Source organism: Daphnia pulicaria, chromosome 2, assembly GCF_021234035.1.
Source record: "Daphnia pulicaria isolate SC F1-1A chromosome 2, SC_F0-13Bv2, whole genome shotgun sequence".
In the NCBI taxonomy this organism is placed as follows: domain Eukaryota; kingdom Metazoa; phylum Arthropoda; class Branchiopoda; order Diplostraca; family Daphniidae; genus Daphnia; species Daphnia pulicaria.
Window position 1 is genome coordinate 11,319,572 of NC_060914.1, and position 16,522 is coordinate 11,336,093.

Consider the following 16,522-nt stretch of genomic DNA (forward strand, 5'->3'; position numbering starts at 1 on the left):
TTATTTAAACGTGTCCATGATTTATTGTCCGAGAGCAATCAACAAAGAAAAAAAGCCGCCGCCGCCGCCGTCGTCATTTGAATAAAAGATCGAAACAAACGGTCATCCGATCGATGTTTTATTATGGTTCGATACATCTTCGATTGGTGATTTCCTTTTTGATATTTTTCCACGAGTCGTCCCCGATTCTTTTATTTTAAATTTATGGCGACGTGAAATAATTTGCCGTCACCGTTTTTAGGTTTTCCCCGGAAATTTCAAATTTCCCTCCAAATTTTTTTTTGTCAATTTTTGAATGACGTGACGAAAAAAAAAATTCAAAACAAAAAACTTGATTGAAATAATTTTTTTTTTCTTCTTCACGCTTCGTAAATTAACAAACAAAAAGCAAAAAAAAACATACCGTGAAAAAAAAAAAATGTTTTTGTTTCTGTCTGGGGGTTTGCCCCAACCTACAATTAGGAGCGGAAAGATTATTGACCATTTTATGTTGTACATTTCTCGAAACTGTACACACACAGTAAGTAACGAACAAAACGTCCTTTTTTTTTTAAAAACAAAAAAAAAAACCAAGTCCGGAAATTTTGTTCTACCCGGATCTCGTTTGTTTAACTATTTTTTAACTACTGGTTTACATAATTGTTTAGAAGAAAAAAATATTCACGCACCACCCCATCTCCCTTGGTGAGTGTATAGTTGCATGAGAAAAACCCTCAGAAAACAAACGAGAGATAGAATTGACGATGCACTGGCCAAAGTGTAGTAGTAGTACAGCACAAACCCAAACAACACGTAACCCCCCTCCACCAAACTTGATATTATGTGGCCGAAATAACGATAATAATATCCGGGTCTGCTTTTTTTCTTCTACACGGTAACAGATTATTATTATAATTATTCGACTCCTATATCTATCCGTACACACAATTTTTATTTTATAGGATCCACAACGTATAGGCTAACCGGCAAATAGTAATGCCGACCATTTTTTTTTTTCTTTTTGTTTCTTATTTATTTTATTTTTTAAGGACTCTGCTGGATGAAAAGATGGATCGTAAGACCGCCGGGTTATTACACACAAATCACGCGTGTGCCGTTGTGTGAATGTGATGACGCACGCGAGGAGGGAGGCTATACGCTAGCCGCTTTTTCTAGTCTTGATTGGAGAAACATCCGTCATCGGAGCACGGCACCACAGCTGGGCCCTAGCTCCAAAGGTAATATCGACAGTTATTAAAAAACTAATTAGTTTATTTTATCTTTTTTTTTGTTTTGTTTTTCTACAGCCGCATACGATGCAATTATTTTGATTAGAACAAAACCCGGATCAGCAGTTAACCCAAACTAAAAACATTTCAAATATCCCGCGCGTGAATTCCGGCTCAGTAAGTTCCTGTCATATCAGCAGACTATTAAGTTTTATAAACACCTTGACACGACCGGCATCAAACACCACACAAACTTTCTTGTCTGCCCGTTTCGTTCTCTGTGTGTGTGGGTTAATGTAGAGAGAGAGAGAGAGACCGCAAGCCGGGCCGGGGTTCTAGTCCGTACATATAAAAGCGGGACGCCAGTGGCCACTAGACTTCAGTAGTGTCTTATATCTCTCTCACTCCGCACTCTCTCTCTCTCTCTTTCATTCTCTCTCTCCGTTTATTTAAACCCCACATTCAAAGTTTGGTTTGTTTATTTCTAAAAAGTGTGACCAGTGATTTTGTCCCGCTCCGTCCAGCAACTTTGGATTACATCTCGAAAAATGAATCGTCTGCTGATTGCCTTAATTAATGGTAAGCTGATTTTAATTTATTTTCAAAAAATGATTTCATTGGTTTCGATACAGTCCAAGGCTGACAGACGGCCGAGATTTTTGAATTTCCAAAGCCCCGCCAGGTGTTGGCTGATACACATTGATCCTTTTTGCCCTTCCTCCCAATGGTATAAACTTATAACGAAAGAAGAAGAAGAAGCGGGTCAGTGTGCCACTGAATGAACAATCGGCCGCCAACTAATTCCGTAGACTATGGGCGATAATAATAATATTATCCCGAGGTATTTTATTTTTTTACCTTCAACCGGATCCTAGGACACCCAAAAGCAGAAATATGTAGATTAGTTTAAGCGCCTACCAACAATCAGAGATCCGGTAGTTTCTTTTGTTGAGATGATGGGCAGAAAGGGAGTTTCCCTCGGCGTGACTGTCAATCAAAAATGTCCGACACTTTTTCCTTTTCTTTTTTTTTTCCCTTGGCGCAAATTGGTTGTTGTTGTTGTTGTTGTTGTATTGACGTCATATTCTTTTGGTTTCTCGTGTGTAGTTTTCTTGACGTCGTCCTTGCTGAGGGTCTCGTGCACCTTGGCACCGTTCCATCGACATGCCAGCGTCCACCATCCGGGTTTAGACGGCACCAATAACCCCACGACGACGACGGAGACGAGCAGTTCGGCTGCTACTGTCACATCCGCCCATCGGGTCGGCGGCCCATCCATCACGACGACCGCAGCGACAGCGACAACAACGCGAGATGCTGTCGCACGATTCACGACGGTCAGCCCGCCAGATTACTGCCGGGGACAGAGCGACAATTACGCGGCCGTCGAGCCGGGCTCCAAGTGCCGCCGTTACTTTCGATGCGGACCCAATGGCGGAAAGTCCATTTACCTGTGTCCGGGTAAACTGGTTTTCAATGGCCAGCGGTGCGTCCACCCGGGCGAGTATCAGTGTCATCCCAACAACAACAACTCGACAATCATCGAATCGGTTGTGCCATCTTCTTTGCCCGCACCGTCACCACTGGCCAGTCCAGTCGAAACTAAAAATGAGGTATAAAATTTTAAATTTTTTAAAATTGTTTGAGCGCCAAAATTTAAAAATTTGAATTTTCGCGCCATTGATTTTTGATAGGCGGCGAACAACGGACCGAAAAATTGCGATGGAAGGGTGGACGGATATTACCAAGACGGTGAATCCGGATGCCGGAGTTACTTTTACTGCGCCGGCGGAATGAAGGCCGTTTACGTCTGCCCAGGCAAGTCGCTGTTTGACGGGCAGCGATGCGTCGAACCGGACGTCTACACTTGCCCGTACAGTTCTCCCGACTGCCAACTGGGAGGAGGAGCTACCGTCAGCAATGGCTACCAGGCCGACTTGAATTCCGGCTGCCGGAATTACTACTTTTGCAGCGGGGACGGCCACAAACTCATCACGTTGACTTGCTCAGACGGGCGGTTGTTTGACGGCAAGAAATGCGTCGATCCGGATCAGTACCGATGCCCATCGTCCGACTTGATGACGACGACCGAACGGCCAAAAGTCACCGCTGGATCCGTCTATTTGGATTCGTATTACTCTTACCCTTCAGCTGGATCCGCCCGGAAGCCTTCCGGCTCAGCTTCCCATCCGCAAACTTATTTCGTCAGCAGCCGGAACAACGCAGCAACAACAACCGGCCGTCCGGCGAATTCTTCCGCCAAAGATTACTGCGAAAAGAATTACGGATTCTTCGTTGTCCAGGGAACCGGATGCCGGAATTATTACATCTGCATAGGCGGATCGAGATCTGATCTTCAGTGTTCAGGCGACACGGTATTCAACGGCCAGGTCTGCGTCGATCCAGCCCAGTACACTTGTCCGGAATCCAGCCACAAATCGGATTGCCAAGGCAAATCGGACGGAGTCTACCCGGATAGGCAATCGGGATGCCGGAATTACTACCTCTGTTTGGGCCAAGTCCAAACCGATTTGAGTTGCCCGGCTGGCCAGCTGTTTGACGGTCGCAGATGCGCCGATAGCCGCCGAGTGACTTGCAGCGATCCGGTGGCGACCGAAGGTCGAACCCATTCGGTCCAGAGTCCATGCGCTGGAAGAACAAACGGCCTGTACCTCGACCACAATTACCCTGGATGCCGGGGCTATCTTTACTGCCGATCGGGCCGTCCCTACGGTCCAGCTGGACGCTGCACACGCAGCGAACGATTCAGCGGCCAGCACAGCCGCTGTCTGCCCAAACACGAAGTCGAGTGCCGATTACCAACGGACGACAACGAAGATGACGAGGAGGACTACATGATGGCGGAAGCATCCGCAATGTTGGTCACGGTCATAGCCGACGATTTTGTCACGACCACCACCACCACAGCAGCACCGACCAGCAACTAAAGAAAAATCTAATTTCTGACATATTATACTATACATACATGTACACATCAAAGAATTGTTTTTGTTTTGCTTCCTGTTGTTTTGTTTTTCATCCGCTTTATTTATTCACTCCGTTGACAGCTCGCCAAACGACCACATTTCCCTCATGTAGAATCATCCGCGTGATTTTTCGCCCAAATATTTAACGTGTTCGTTCACGTGGATCATCCATTCAAGATTAAGGATTATTCTTTATTTTATATAGTACCTTTGATTGTTGTGTTTGTCAAATTGTGCTGATTGTTTTTAACCAGTTTTGTCGTGACACATTTTCCTCGTCAAGAGGGAGGAGCCATTCATAACGTGCCAGATGAGAACCTTTTTTAACGTTTGTTTTTGCATTTATTTGACGTCATTGCAGTTTTTAAAATGTTGTTGTTTTTATTGGTTTTCATCATATTCCTCCTGGCCCTGAAGTTTGTATGAGAATATATTTACTGTGTAGACGTTATTAGAAATGTTTTGACTTTTTTTGTAAAATTTAGTTCCGGTTTAATCCCGGTAGCATTGACTGAAAGACACTGTGTAAGTGTTAAACTGCAGAGTTACGTGTCGTTAAATGTCAGTTTTATAGTTTCGCGGGGAACAAAGTTTTATAATATTTGCTAATGAATAAAAGTGTTGGAACGTGGTCCTAGCAGCAGGTGTCCAGTCTGTTGGGTGTCGTTTAAACGACCGTTAAAATGGCGGTAAACATCGTGACGTCATCTTTCTTTGTGTGTGTAAAGCCAGTTCTTCAATGGATAGAAATTGGCTACAAAATAGGTTGGAGGCTATTACACATATTCTTTATGCGTATAATTTAATGAGTATAACATTCTCCGATTATATAAGAATTTCATGAAAAATAAAATAGTTCCGGTCACACTCTGTCCTCCTGCTGTTCCTGAATTGAATTTTGATGTATCGGAATTGTGAAACTTTTTTTTTTTACAATTTGTTGCAAATATCTAATAAGAAATAAAATGCAAAGAACATTTCTTAATTCAGTTTCATCAGTTTTATCGATTTAAATTTCTTTTTCCAGTATTTTGGTTACTGTTTATCACAACCTTCAATTTTCTCCTCCTCCAGTCCTCCTCCGGCCTCCCTCTCCCTGGCTCAGTCGAGGATAGGATAGGGTATTAGCAGCAGGTGTAGTCTAGTCACTCAGACTAATTTTGAATTCTTCTTGCTGTAGTCAGCTCAAACTGCTTGCACCTAGTGGAAAACAACAAAGATTATTATTTTTGTCCTTTGGCTGATGAGAAATCACATTTTTGATATACATTCAATCTAAAACTGAAGAATGCCCCAAGGAAAGAGGGTAGCTTCTCTGTTCCACTTGTGCATCAACTATATCTCTGTTAACATGGATAAATGGAGCCTGGTCAACACTCCTAATGATACAAACATCAATTCTGATCTGTCTGGTGGGCTCTTCAATCAACTGTGTAAGCAAAGAATCGATGAAATTATACTAAATGTGTCTGTGCTATATGGAAATTAACTACATCTTTTCTTTTGGCTGGTGTATAGCTGCGGGGATTTTGCATGCACTCATGTGTACTGTAATCAACAGAAAGGAAAGGAGTGTGCATCATCATTTTGAAATGTTAGTAACTCAACAATTAAAAGAGTTGCATCCTAGTTGTTGGGGCTTGAACAAAACTGAAATGGCTCATCTTATACATCTTGCTTCGATCAGATGCTCTGTATGAAATATTTAATTTTGTTTTCTCAAATTAAAATTGAGATGTTCTTAATTTTGTGTTTTACCATTATTTAGGAACTACAATGCATTTGCTTTCATTCAAATTCTGACAACTTTGAAGACTATCTTCATTTACTTCCCAAATTTGAGAAACTAACTACTTTGAACTTTTGCCAATCTCAAGTTGGAGACCCATTCTTAAAAGCTGTAGGAACTTGCTGTCCCAATTTGAGGTAAATTAATTGTTTTACTTGTTCGATAAACTTAGAAGGTTCATCATTAAAATGTATCTGAAAATGATCTTTAGGGCATTGGATGTTTCGGGGTGCATTTCAGTAACCGATGTCGGAATTGAAAGCTTGTGTGTCAGCTATGACGACGAGGGAAGAGAAAGAGCTCGCCCACCTTGTGAGTTCCTTCAAAAATTATTCTTTCACAAAAGCGGTGTTACCAAGCAAGGAATTCAAATGGCTCTGAAGAAGTTACCGGCTCTCAAGATTTGCAGTGGCGCCACAGCCCAACTTATATCTGAAATTCGTCAAACGGATGCGCCGGACAAAACGTACGCCCTGATCGCATTATCTGTCACCCCCGACTCTACGCTCTACAAAAATGGAAACCTCGCAGAAGCCTTGTCCATCAGTCCTTTCATTACCAAGGTGGAAATCTTCGTGAAGGTGGCAATTGATCCAAACTTGCGACAACTGTACGATTCAACTGCTGGATTTACTGACGTGGAATTGCTGAGCTTAACCGCTCTCAAAAATCTGTCCATCCTCATCATCGCCGCTCAAACCCACCGTCTCGGAACGGCACCAATCTCATTTGGCGGTGGCGTGGAACCCGTTCTGAAAGTAATTGGCAAGTCGATCCAAACTCTCGGTCTTTGTGGAATCAGTGGCGTAAATGTTGAACTCATTGCCAAGCACTGCGACAGTTTACGCTCCTTGAACCTTCGATGGGAGCGCATACGAAGGGCCCATTCCAACGCGCCAGAAGAAACACACGGAGCACGCAAACGACTGCAAATGCAAAATCGAATCATATTTCGGGAATTGGAAAAATTGCATTTGTCAGGACCCGTTCCTTCTGAATATTTGCGTTTTCTACTGTCTTCACCTTCACTCGAGGTTGTTCACATTTCTGATTGTTCCACGGTTACAGATGATCTCCTGGAAAAGGTTACCGAATGTCATGATTTTGTGCATTTAAAGTATTTGGTACTAACGAAGTGCATTAAGGTGTCTGGACTTGGAGTTGAATATTTTATGCAAGACAGCAATCCCATTTTTCACCTGGACTTGAAGGGTTGCTCAGTGTCTTCGAATGATATCGATATTTTGAAACAGAAAGCCATTGATAAACATTGGCAGCTGAGAGTCGTTTCTGATTCTGACGTAATTCACGAGTGATTTGTTGATGTAATTTCTCAGTTACATCTTACTCCCTGTTATTTGATTTCCATATGTTCTCTATGCTCGTTGTTTCCCCTCGAAATTTAAAAAGAAAAGGAGTACTTCACTCTTAACCCTTTATTTCTAATTACAGAAAACGAATTTTTAAATTGTTGTATGTAATTAATTTTTTCGAATTGCAATATATTGGAACGGCGTGTATTATGTTACGTTTTGATTGCTTTTAAAACAGTAGATGATATCTTAATGTTTAGATCGGGGGGTTTTGGTGGCCTTGGCATTATTTTGACGGGCGATTGTTGCTTTGCGCGAAGTTGCTGTCGTCCTAAGAGCGAGGGTCATTCTTAATCTCTTCTGGAATGTCGGAAGATGAGCAAAAGGGGAGTGTGACCCGCACCATGTTTTGATTGGCCATCATCCGGAAAGGATTGTACTTTGCGGCAATAGGCAGCTCATTTTCAGGATCCGGGGTGGATGGATTATTGGCCGATGGAATACTGCGAATCGGTTGGCTCTGACGATAATTTGACGGCACGAGTTGAATCGGTTCAGTTTGGTTGTGTTCGTAATGCTGCCGCTGATGTACCTCATTGATCCACCAAATGTGATCCTTGGAAGAGTTCTGACGTGCTGGCGTATCGGTACGACGTCGATTGGTGCGGTTCTGCTTTTGCAATGGCGGCTGCATTCCCATCTCTTCGTCAATTGTTGGAGGAATTGTTTTGGATGACAAGTACGAAATAACTGATGTTAAAATAAAAGCCATTTTTCAGATTTATTCGTAAGGTTTCTTTGAATAGGGACACTCAGAGAAAAAACTGTTATGCAACTATTGGTAAGTACTCTTTATGTAGACTAGGCTTCGGACTGGGCAGTTGGCAACGGATGTTTTGGGAATTATTTTTAATTTTATTTCATTCAAATTAACGTACCATGATTTAATTCTATTTAATCGTAAGCTAAAATTTAGGTCGAATATTGTTCAACTGTTTTCATCCAAATATTCGTTATAAATATTGGGATTATTCAAAATATTATCGTAAAAAATCGAGCGTGGTGCCACGACAGAAAGATAGGCCTACACCTTTTTTTAAATCGGTAAATTTTATTAAATTGATTAAATTGATTTTAAAAACTCTGATTTTGGCAATGTCTTTGATTTGTATCGTCTGCTTGTTGTTGCCTTCCAGGGTAGAAAATTGTATTTCGTTGGTAATGGTTGATTAATTTCGACATCGCCTTTCGCTTAGTCAACACGATTTATCTATCAAAAGATAACAACTGGGATTGGGGTACAATTTGCATCAATATTTTAAATAATTGTTGTGTTTTTAATGGTGTCTGTACTTCTAAATTTCAGTCATGGCGTCAAGTGATGAAAACGTGTCGGATTCAGATGAAGACATGATCTCGTGTCACATTTGTTTGCTGAGATTCAATACAGAGAATAGGAAGCCAAAATTTCTTGACTGTAGGTGTCTGGTTGGAAAAATTTTCTCGTTTTACATGCTGATTTATGAATTTTCATTTACAGGTCATCATTACTTCTGTCTCAGTTGCATCAAGGTACAATGACTTCATTTTGAAAATGTAATTTTACAATGATGATAATGTTTCTTTTAATGTAAAGAGCTTCTCAAAACCAAAATGTGCAACTTGCCCTACTTGCCGAACATCTACAGACTTGACAGCACGCAAGATTGAACGATTAACTACGAATAACATCGCATTACGTTTAGTCGCGATATCAGAAGATCGAGCCCGTGAACGCCAAGAACATGAAACGGTCGAAAAAGAAATAATGTAAAACTTTATTTGTGTTTGTATGAATAGTTAAACAAAGTTAAATGCAATTTCTCTTTCATTTATAGGGATCAGCAACTGTGGTGCTCTGAATGCAACATGTCTGCAACCAACGAATGCCATAAAAAGGAACATGCAATTCTGAGTTACTTTGATATCTACAACTCCCATTCTTCGCTTCTGAAATCTGTCATCAGTGAAACCAATGCAGTCTGTGATCGAGCCCTTGAGCATCACCAGAAGATCTATTCCACTCACCTAGAGATGTTTGCTAAAGTCAGATGGCTTGAATCTCAAATTATTGTGAGGGTTGAATCTAGCAAAGCTTCAATTTCTCATTTGGAATCTCTTAAAGCAAAAGATAATTTTAAGGAAGTCCCTGAAGAAGAAGACATGGTCAACACTGTTAATCAAATGAATCAGCTTATAGTTCAGTGAGTATCTGCCTGTAATCTAGATATTCAATCATATTGCTAATTAAGTTATTTTTGCTATTGCAGAATCACTGAAAGATCTGATTTGGCCAAAGCCGCTGAATTAGAAGCATGTGAACTTCTCAAAACGTACGGCTCTAACAGCTCCACTTTCCTTATTTCATTGCTGGAAACTGAACAATGTCTCCCCGAAGGATTCGGTTTGGGATCAAATACCAACAACAATGGTGTGGACAAATGTGAGGAGTTGGACTATCCCAAGACGAAATTCGGCCCGAGCAAGGATGAGAATAATATGGTAGAGGATGAAGTTGTGAAATCACAAGACTACATAAAACATGGTACATTTATTTAATTTTACAGTGACTTGTTCTTTAAATTAAATATTCAATTGCTTCGTCGAGGTAGCATCTTGTTCGAGAATGGAGCCCGGACCTAACATTGAACTTCCATCTAAAAACCATGTTGGAATGACATCCTTGAATCCGACAACCATGATGCCGCCTTATCTGATGCCACCTCCGCACATGTTGCCACCGCCAACAATAATGCGTCCTCTATGCACGATCCCTCCTCCGCATATGATGAAACATCCACCTCCACTATATGTTGGCCGCTATGGACTACCCCCTACGTTCCAAGGTAACGGATTTGTTGGTATGCCCATGTTGCATTCCAGGAATAATTACCATCAATAAAAGATCTGTCTGCTAACTCTTATCAATAATAAGCTTAACAAGTTGGGTTATTGTAAGAAGTCTTTGATGTTAAGAATTAAAATTTTCGTGTAGTGGCAGTTTTTCGAAAATACATGTATTAGTTGTCTTTTCTCCTTTAAGCGCCTTTAAATTGAGAGTTGAATTTGCCTTAAATTAGATTGCAAAGTATGGATATAGTACTTAACGCTAATCAAATAGCCCCTCCATCCCTATAGATTTTTAATTTTACCCTTAATCCCTTACTAAGGATTACCCTATAAAGATTTTAGCCAACTGTCCTCGTTTAGTTGTTTTCCTTGTGATCCTTAAGCTACCTATGCATTCGGTCAAACACCAGGGCCGTGCAAGCTGCGTGCAAGTGTGCAACAAGAAGAGATAATCCGATTTCTATAACACCGATTTCAGAGATGTACTTGCAACGGTTTGCCTTATTTTAATTTCTCGGTTGTTCGTAATTATTCACTTTTTTTACTTGACAAAAAACAACGCATAGCGCGCATAGTAAAAAGAATTATGACCATTTGAAAAGTATTTGTATAATTGGATTAATTTGGCAACGCCCGTAGTTAGCAACGTTCGTCAAACGCCATGTTTGATTGTCTTTGTCTTGTGTTCAGTGTTCATTCGATTACCAACTGAGTTCGTACTAATTTCACGTTTTATTCTCTAAAACGATTACAAACATTTGTACCAGTGATTTTTTTTTTCGATTTGAGTCATCTTTTGTATCGGTGACTCGGTGAGTTATTATCTCAGTGATACGAATTTTTTCCCAGTACTCATTTGATATGTTCATTAGCACCACGTGTCGAAAATGGATCCCGCATTGCTGCGTGAACGCGAGGCGTTCAAGAAGAGAGCTATTGCCACGCCGGTGTAGGTTTATTAATATCTAATAAATCAAATACCGTATTTGTAACTATCTATTGGTTTTTAGAGTTGAGAATAGGAAAAAGAAAGAAGTTGTTGTGGATGAAGTCAAGAAGAAACCGAGACCACCTCCAAAAGCATCTGCTGCCACCTCTAAAATCGATGCTACAAAGTATGAAATGTCTTGTCATGTCAAAGTATTATTGATGCTTACTTTGTTAAATTAGCTATAAACACATGACAGGAAGCTCACAGTATAAGTTTAGTGTTTTGGCCAAAATTGTCAAACATTTGAAGACTTTGCATCAAGATGGGGCTGATTATGCCTTATCTTTAGAAGATATTCTTGATCAAACAAACCAGCTGGATATGGGGATGAAAATACGACATGTATTTCAAATTATTTGTGATAGAAAAGTTTTCATATTTCTTCATCATCATTTTTTATTACAACAGTGGCTTAAGACCGAAGCTTTGGGAAGCAATCCCAAAATAGAAACAACCCAGGATGGAAGGTATCAGTTTAAACCTCCTTACAAAGTGAGGGATCGCAAAGGTCTTCTGAAGTTGCTGAGGCAAACCGATCTGAAAGGCTATGGTGGTATTTTGCTAGAGGACATACAGGAATCCTTGCCCAACCACGAAAAAGTTTTGAAGGTAAATTACATTTGAATATTAAAATTTTGTTTTATATTGATACCTTATTTTATTGTACCTCTCGTACACAGTTACTGGATAAAGAAATCGTTTACATCACCCGCCCCGTGGATAAGAAGAAAATTTTGTTCTATAACGACAAAACTGCATTGATGCCCATCGACGATGAATTTCAAAAACTTTGGCGTTCAGTCCCAGTGGACGGAATAGACGACATCAAAATTGAGGAGTATTTGACGCATCAAGGAATTCGTTCGATGCAGGACACTAGCCAGAAAGTTCTCCCGTCCAAACTGAAACGGAAGGCAGCTCCCAAGAAACGGACTTTCAAGAAACCCAGGGATAACGAGCATCTCAAAGAAATTTTGGAAGAATATGAGTGAAGTGTTGAGTTTCTAATGTAAACCTCCGTGTTCTGTAAGTTGACTAACTCTTTCTATTTCATATTTAAACAAGCAATCCTTGAACGGAAATTTGTGTGTTGGTGTGGCTTTTGTGAAATTAAAATCGTCTTGTGCAAGGAAAGTTCATTAACTATTTAATCCTCTAATAGGGCCGGCGATTTTAAATCAACAAACAACTTTGCTTGAAGTACCTGATTCTCATCGTTAAAACAAACACATATTCTGTATGCAGGTTTCCTTGTTCAAGCAGGTACCTATCGATACCCAAGTATCTAGACGACTCCCTTTCACCCGAACCGATCGTGTGCCTTCAAAAAGTGACAATAATGTTGTTGTCTTGAAAATGAGTATTTTAACCATAGTAACAATTTAGCAGATTATTTCTTTACAAACTTGTTTACATCAGATCTTTTTTCAAGAATGTGTGCTACATCCACGCTACACAAATCAACATTTTAAAATGATTTTGGCGTTTGGGTAAACCCATGGGTTTCCAGACCCAGTTTCTAAGGTAAATAACAACAAGGGAGTTTGTAAATATTGTACGAATTACAAGTAGGTATCTCAGCTCACTTTTTTCTGTGGCCCTTTTTCCTCTTGACTTTCAGTAATTCTGTGGTCGGTCATTCCACCACTCCGATAGCTAGAGATTTAAAAATGAAATTGAGTAAAGAACTTTCTTAAACTTACATTGAACCTTAACTTATTGTATAGCATATTGACCCCTTTTCCTCTTCATAGGGCTTAAGATTTTTTTTTTTTCAAGTTGAATTATTCCCCTTTAATATTTTCCCCTGTTCTGTTTAAAAAGCAACAGTGAATGAAGCAATGTCATTATTCAATCCCAACCCAGTTCAAATGTTTCAAAATGTTACCCATTTTGAAACTTGCATCTCATGGATGCCTTGACACTTTAGGCAAGGTGGTTTGCCCTCTTAAACTATATTTTATTAATTTATTCAAATTCTTTTGAATGGCTTACTTTATCAAATAATGCCCCAAAAAGGTGACAAAAAACATCCATTGAAATATGTATTCTGAGAAATTTGTATTACCCAACTTTGGATCACCGTATATGAAATAATATCTTCTCTTGAAGGTGCCGTTCTTAGTACGAGAATGCTTTGTGAAATGCTATTCGTTGCTGTCCGGATATGTGAAACTTCGCCCTGGACCACATCCTACTTGCAATGGTAAGTGGTAACGATGTCGTTTATTCTTAAGTAATAAGATACATAAGAAAGATGGTTAGGAATTTTTAAAAAAATGCTGTTTAAGAATTATTCGTATTACTTTCTTTCGTTAGCATTTTTTCGTAAAAAGAGAATAATTTGAATCGACGTTATGAACTGATGAAGGGTAGCCGATTAGCAAGAAGCTTTTTAAGGAAGTAGTGAAAGATGAAGAGAGTCGGAATGTTGGCAAGAAAATTGAGACGTTCAGATACTAATGGGCTGTCACTTTCTAGTCTTAAAAATAGCGATAGCCATCAGGTTCCCTTTTCGATAAATTATCGGCAACGGAAAAAGAGAAACAAATGAGAGAGAAAGTTTTTCTCTTTATTCCAAGAATATTCTTACACGTATACGTACGTATTTACTCTTAAATTGATTTTTACTAACATTCTCAGTTGTGATTTCACTCTTGGAAACAGAATCACAAACCCGGCTGTATAATAATGCACATTCATTCCAAAGTCATTCGTATAGATAATACCTACGACTTATGGCCGGGAGTTATGACACGCACGCTATTGCATAGATAGGTAATTTAATTTATTAAATAAGCTGACATTTGAATTGGTCGAAATAACATAATAAGATTTTATTTTGAAATGTACCATAGTGGTTAAAAATTATACGATTTGTAAGTTGACCTACTTGATACACTTTCTAGTAAAAGTGAAGTTGCAAGGTGATCCAATAAAAGTTGCTGGATTGGTGCCGATGCATTCAAATAGATGGGATAGTACTGCTTTAGGCGTCGTTTCAACAGGTTTGATGAGAAAGAATTGGACGATTTGCGACACTGACCGGGATTTGAATATCATGGCGAGCTATGGGCTTTTGCTGTTAGCAACATAATGAAGCTAGTACAAGGATGTATGTCATTTGCACATGCACCTTGAATCTTGGGTGTGCCAAAATAACAATAGCACTCGAAAACTAGTATTACTGTTACGGGGGATAAAGGAGTTGAATTAAAACCATTTTCATAATAATTTTTTTACCATTTTTTTAGGATAAATTTTTGTGGCATTCTTACTGGCCGGACTATTCAGTACTCCCTACAGATTTCACAGGCGATTACCAAAAAGGTATGCGGGTAGCCGGATACACCTCAACTATTTACATTTATTTAATTTTTATTTTATCATAGAGATCCTTGAGGTCATTTAGAAGACAAACAACGCGAGAATAAATAAAGAGAAGGATATCACGAAATAAGACAATACGACCGCCTTTTTTAAAATTAAATAAGGTAAGAAATCGTTCTATGCCTTGATGAATGCCCATGTGAATTATAATATTTCTAAAGAATTTTGGTCAATTCCACGGAAACAGATAATAAAATTAGAATCAAATCATAATAGTCAAATTAGATAAGCGAGTTCTCTATCCATTGATTTATTTTTCTATTTCATTTAATATTAACCGGTGTTTTAGATTACGGTTTTCTTTTGGCGATATCCATCCGTTACACAATTACTTTCGCTCGATACCGATTTAGCCCCAAAACGTCCCCTCCCTTATTGCCATAAGCTATCACTCTTGTTTCCTATAAAATCACGGAGCGATCAGTTTGAAAGTATCAGTTATCTAGCTGTTTCAAGCAAGTCAACTACTGCTCCAACATGAAGGTAACCACAACTGTAGAATTTTCGAGTTGAACGATTAGGAGAAAGTCTCTGTTAAGACAACCAAATTTGAGAAAACCACACTGGTTTTTTTTTTTCTATTCGCTTGTTTCGAGATTCAAAACATTTCTATGATATCAATAATATTTTATAACTTGTGTAATTATAAATTTTGTATTAAATTACAGTTCTTCATACTCGTTGCTCTTTTCGCCGTCGCTGCTGCAAATTCCTACGAGGCCCCAAAGTACGAGACCCCCAAGTACGAGGCTCCTAAATATGAAGCACCAAAGTACGAGACCCCCAAGTACGAGGCTCCTAAATATGAAGCACCAAAGTACGAGACCCCCAAGTACGAGGCTCTTAAATATGAAGCACCAAAGTACGAGACCCCCAAGTACGAGGCTCCTAAATATGAAGCACCAAAGTACGAGACCCCCAAGTACGAGGCTCCTAAATATGAAGCACCAAAGTACGAGACCCCCAAGTACGAGGCTCCTAAATATGAAACACCAAAGTACGAGGCTCCTAAATATGAAGCACCAAAGTACGAGACCCCCAAGTACGAGGCTCCTAAATATGAAGCACCAAAGTACGAGGCTCCTAAATATGAAGCACCAAAGTACGAGGCTCCTAAATATGAAGCTCCAAAGTACGAGACCCCCAAGTACGAGGCTCCTAAATATGAAGCACCAAAGTACGAGGCACCAAAGTACGAGACCCCCAAGTACGAGGCTCCTAAATACGAGGAAGTCACATACGTAAGTTTAAGTTCAATTAAATAACTTCTATGATTAAAATTATGTAAGTAATGAAAATAATTCATCTTCGTCGTTGAATTGCCACTTTTTTAGGCCGCTCAACCCTACAGCTTCGGATACGATGTCCAGGATAAAGAATCTTACACTGACTTCGAGCACAACGAAAAATCTGACTACAACGTTGTCACCGGATCTTACCGTGTGGTTCTCCCCGACAGCCGCGTCCAGATCGTCACCTACAAGGCTGACGCCAACGGATATACCGCTGACGTGAAATACGAAGGCGAAGCCAAGTACCCCGAGTACGCTGAGTCCCAATACAAATCTGCTGCTTCCTACGCTGCCCCTGCCTACAAGGCTCCTGAATACAAAAAGCCGACCTACACTGCTCCAGCCTACACTGCTCCAGCTTACCAAGCTCCCGCTGCCTACCCTAAATATTAATTCCCATAAATCACGATCTTCATTTTGAGATTATTATTTAATAAATCACATCTTCTAACGATTTCAAAGCGTTCAAATGTCTTCGTGCAATCTTCATCGGAAAACCCTGAACACTGAAAACCCGATTAAGCTTCACTTCTCAGTTATGTTATATAGTTAAATACGTTAGCTGTTTCACTATTTTTAAAAGTGGGGTTATCTTTTCCTACAATATTCTCCATTTATTTGTAAAAATTATGTAATCTTAAATCTTTATTCTACAATTTAAAA

The 16,522-nt window shown here is 39.7% G+C and overlaps 5 protein-coding genes across 20 annotated transcripts; all 5 read left to right on the forward strand.

Moving 5' to 3' along the window:
* The first annotated feature begins 378 nt into the window (after positions 1 to 378).
* On the forward strand, positions 379 to 4,646 carry LOC124326110. 2 transcript variants are annotated; one of them, XM_046784749.1, is made up of 5 exons: positions 379 to 1,217; positions 1,287 to 1,385; positions 1,701 to 1,787; positions 2,316 to 2,821; positions 2,903 to 4,646. In XM_046784749.1, the coding sequence occupies exons 3-5, from the start codon at positions 1,757 to 1,759 to the stop codon at positions 4,154 to 4,156; spliced, it is 1,791 nt and encodes a 596-aa protein (XP_046640705.1). In that variant the 5' UTR covers positions 379 to 1,217; positions 1,287 to 1,385; positions 1,701 to 1,756; the 3' UTR covers positions 4,157 to 4,646. The 2 variants fall into 2 exon arrangements, with proteins under 2 accessions (XP_046640705.1, XP_046640706.1); XM_046784750.1 differs by lacking the exons at positions 379 to 1,217; positions 1,287 to 1,385 and having other exon boundaries at positions 1,424 to 1,787.
* Positions 4,647 to 5,305: 659 nt separating this feature from the next.
* On the forward strand, positions 5,306 to 7,507 carry LOC124326144. The gene is made up of 4 exons (XM_046784807.1): positions 5,306 to 5,628; positions 5,714 to 5,889; positions 5,964 to 6,121; positions 6,196 to 7,507. The coding sequence occupies exons 1-4, from the start codon at positions 5,484 to 5,486 to the stop codon at positions 7,298 to 7,300; spliced, it is 1,584 nt and encodes a 527-aa protein (XP_046640763.1). The 5' UTR covers positions 5,306 to 5,483; the 3' UTR covers positions 7,301 to 7,507.
* Positions 7,508 to 8,493: 986 nt separating this feature from the next.
* Positions 8,494 to 10,378, forward strand: LOC124326235 (RING finger protein nhl-1-like). Of its 2 annotated transcripts, none has more exons than XM_046784950.1 (7): positions 8,494 to 8,595; positions 8,664 to 8,774; positions 8,838 to 8,869; positions 8,934 to 9,106; positions 9,175 to 9,540; positions 9,607 to 9,881; positions 9,949 to 10,378. In XM_046784950.1, the coding sequence occupies exons 2-7, from the start codon at positions 8,666 to 8,668 to the stop codon at positions 10,236 to 10,238; spliced, it is 1,245 nt and encodes a 414-aa protein (XP_046640906.1). In that variant the 5' UTR covers positions 8,494 to 8,595; positions 8,664 to 8,665; the 3' UTR covers positions 10,239 to 10,378. The 2 variants fall into 2 exon arrangements, with proteins under 2 accessions (XP_046640906.1, XP_046640907.1); XM_046784951.1 differs by having other exon boundaries at positions 9,945 to 10,127.
* A 460-nt stretch (positions 10,379 to 10,838) lies between these two features.
* Positions 10,839 to 12,311, forward strand: LOC124326425 (general transcription factor IIE subunit 2-like). Its single transcript, XM_046785255.1, has 6 exons — positions 10,839 to 10,998; positions 11,059 to 11,135; positions 11,197 to 11,301; positions 11,357 to 11,519; positions 11,586 to 11,786; positions 11,858 to 12,311. Exons 2-6 carry the CDS (start codon positions 11,074 to 11,076, stop codon positions 12,167 to 12,169), a joined length of 843 nt encoding a protein of 280 aa, XP_046641211.1. The 5' UTR covers positions 10,839 to 10,998; positions 11,059 to 11,073; the 3' UTR covers positions 12,170 to 12,311.
* A 2,631-nt stretch (positions 12,312 to 14,942) lies between these two features.
* Positions 14,943 to 16,313, forward strand: LOC124326406 (adhesive plaque matrix protein-like). 14 transcript variants are annotated; one of them, XM_046785205.1, is made up of 5 exons: positions 14,943 to 15,050; positions 15,236 to 15,406; positions 15,437 to 15,646; positions 15,707 to 15,808; positions 15,902 to 16,313. In XM_046785205.1, exons 1-5 carry the CDS (start codon positions 15,045 to 15,047, stop codon positions 16,250 to 16,252), a joined length of 840 nt encoding a protein of 279 aa, XP_046641161.1. In that variant the 5' UTR covers positions 14,943 to 15,044; the 3' UTR covers positions 16,253 to 16,313. The 14 variants fall into 14 exon arrangements, with proteins under 14 accessions (XP_046641161.1, XP_046641163.1, XP_046641164.1 ...); XM_046785207.1 differs by having other exon boundaries at positions 15,722 to 15,808; XM_046785208.1 differs by having other exon boundaries at positions 15,437 to 15,616.
* Positions 16,314 to 16,522: the final 209 nt, after the last annotated feature.

Bases quoted from the DNA above. Each gene is read 5' to 3' on its own strand.
- LOC124326144 (XM_046784807.1), top strand. From the start codon at position 5,484: ATGCCCCAAGGAAAGAGGGTAGCTTCTCTGTTCCACTTGTGCATCAAC. The intron at 5,629-5,713 runs GTAAGCAAAGAA...GCTGGTGTATAG, and splicing joins TGGGCTCTTCAATCAACTGT to CTGCGGGGATTTTGCATGCA. The intron at 5,890-5,963 runs GTATGAAATATT...ACCATTATTTAG, and splicing joins TTGCTTCGATCAGATGCTCT to GAACTACAATGCATTTGCTT.
- LOC124326406 (XM_046785202.1), top strand. The intron at 15,407-15,436 runs GCTCTTAAATAT...CCAAAGTACGAG, and splicing joins ACGAGACCCCCAAGTACGAG to ACCCCCAAGTACGAGGCTCC. The intron at 15,809-15,901 runs GTAAGTTTAAGT...CCACTTTTTTAG, and splicing joins AATACGAGGAAGTCACATAC to GCCGCTCAACCCTACAGCTT.
- LOC124326110 (XM_046784749.1), top strand. From the start codon at position 1,757: ATGAATCGTCTGCTGATTGCCTTAATTAATG. The intron at 1,788-2,315 runs GTAAGCTGATTT...TCTCGTGTGTAG, and splicing joins GCTGATTGCCTTAATTAATG to TTTTCTTGACGTCGTCCTTG. The intron at 2,822-2,902 runs GTATAAAATTTT...GATTTTTGATAG, and splicing joins CAGTCGAAACTAAAAATGAG to GCGGCGAACAACGGACCGAA.
- LOC124326235 (XM_046784950.1), top strand. From the start codon at position 8,666: ATGGCGTCAAGTGATGAAAACGTGTCGGATTCAGATGAAGACATGATC. The intron at 8,870-8,933 runs GTACAATGACTT...TTTAATGTAAAG, and splicing joins TCTGTCTCAGTTGCATCAAG to AGCTTCTCAAAACCAAAATG. The intron at 9,882-9,948 runs GTACATTTATTT...TCGTCGAGGTAG, and splicing joins ACAAGACTACATAAAACATG to CATCTTGTTCGAGAATGGAG.
- LOC124326425 (XM_046785255.1), top strand. From the start codon at position 11,074: ATGGATCCCGCATTGCTGCGTGAACGCGAGGCGTTCAAGAAGAGAGCT. The intron at 11,302-11,356 runs GTATGAAATGTC...TTGTTAAATTAG, and splicing joins TCTAAAATCGATGCTACAAA to CTATAAACACATGACAGGAA. The intron at 11,520-11,585 runs GTATTTCAAATT...TTATTACAACAG, and splicing joins TGGGGATGAAAATACGACAT to TGGCTTAAGACCGAAGCTTT.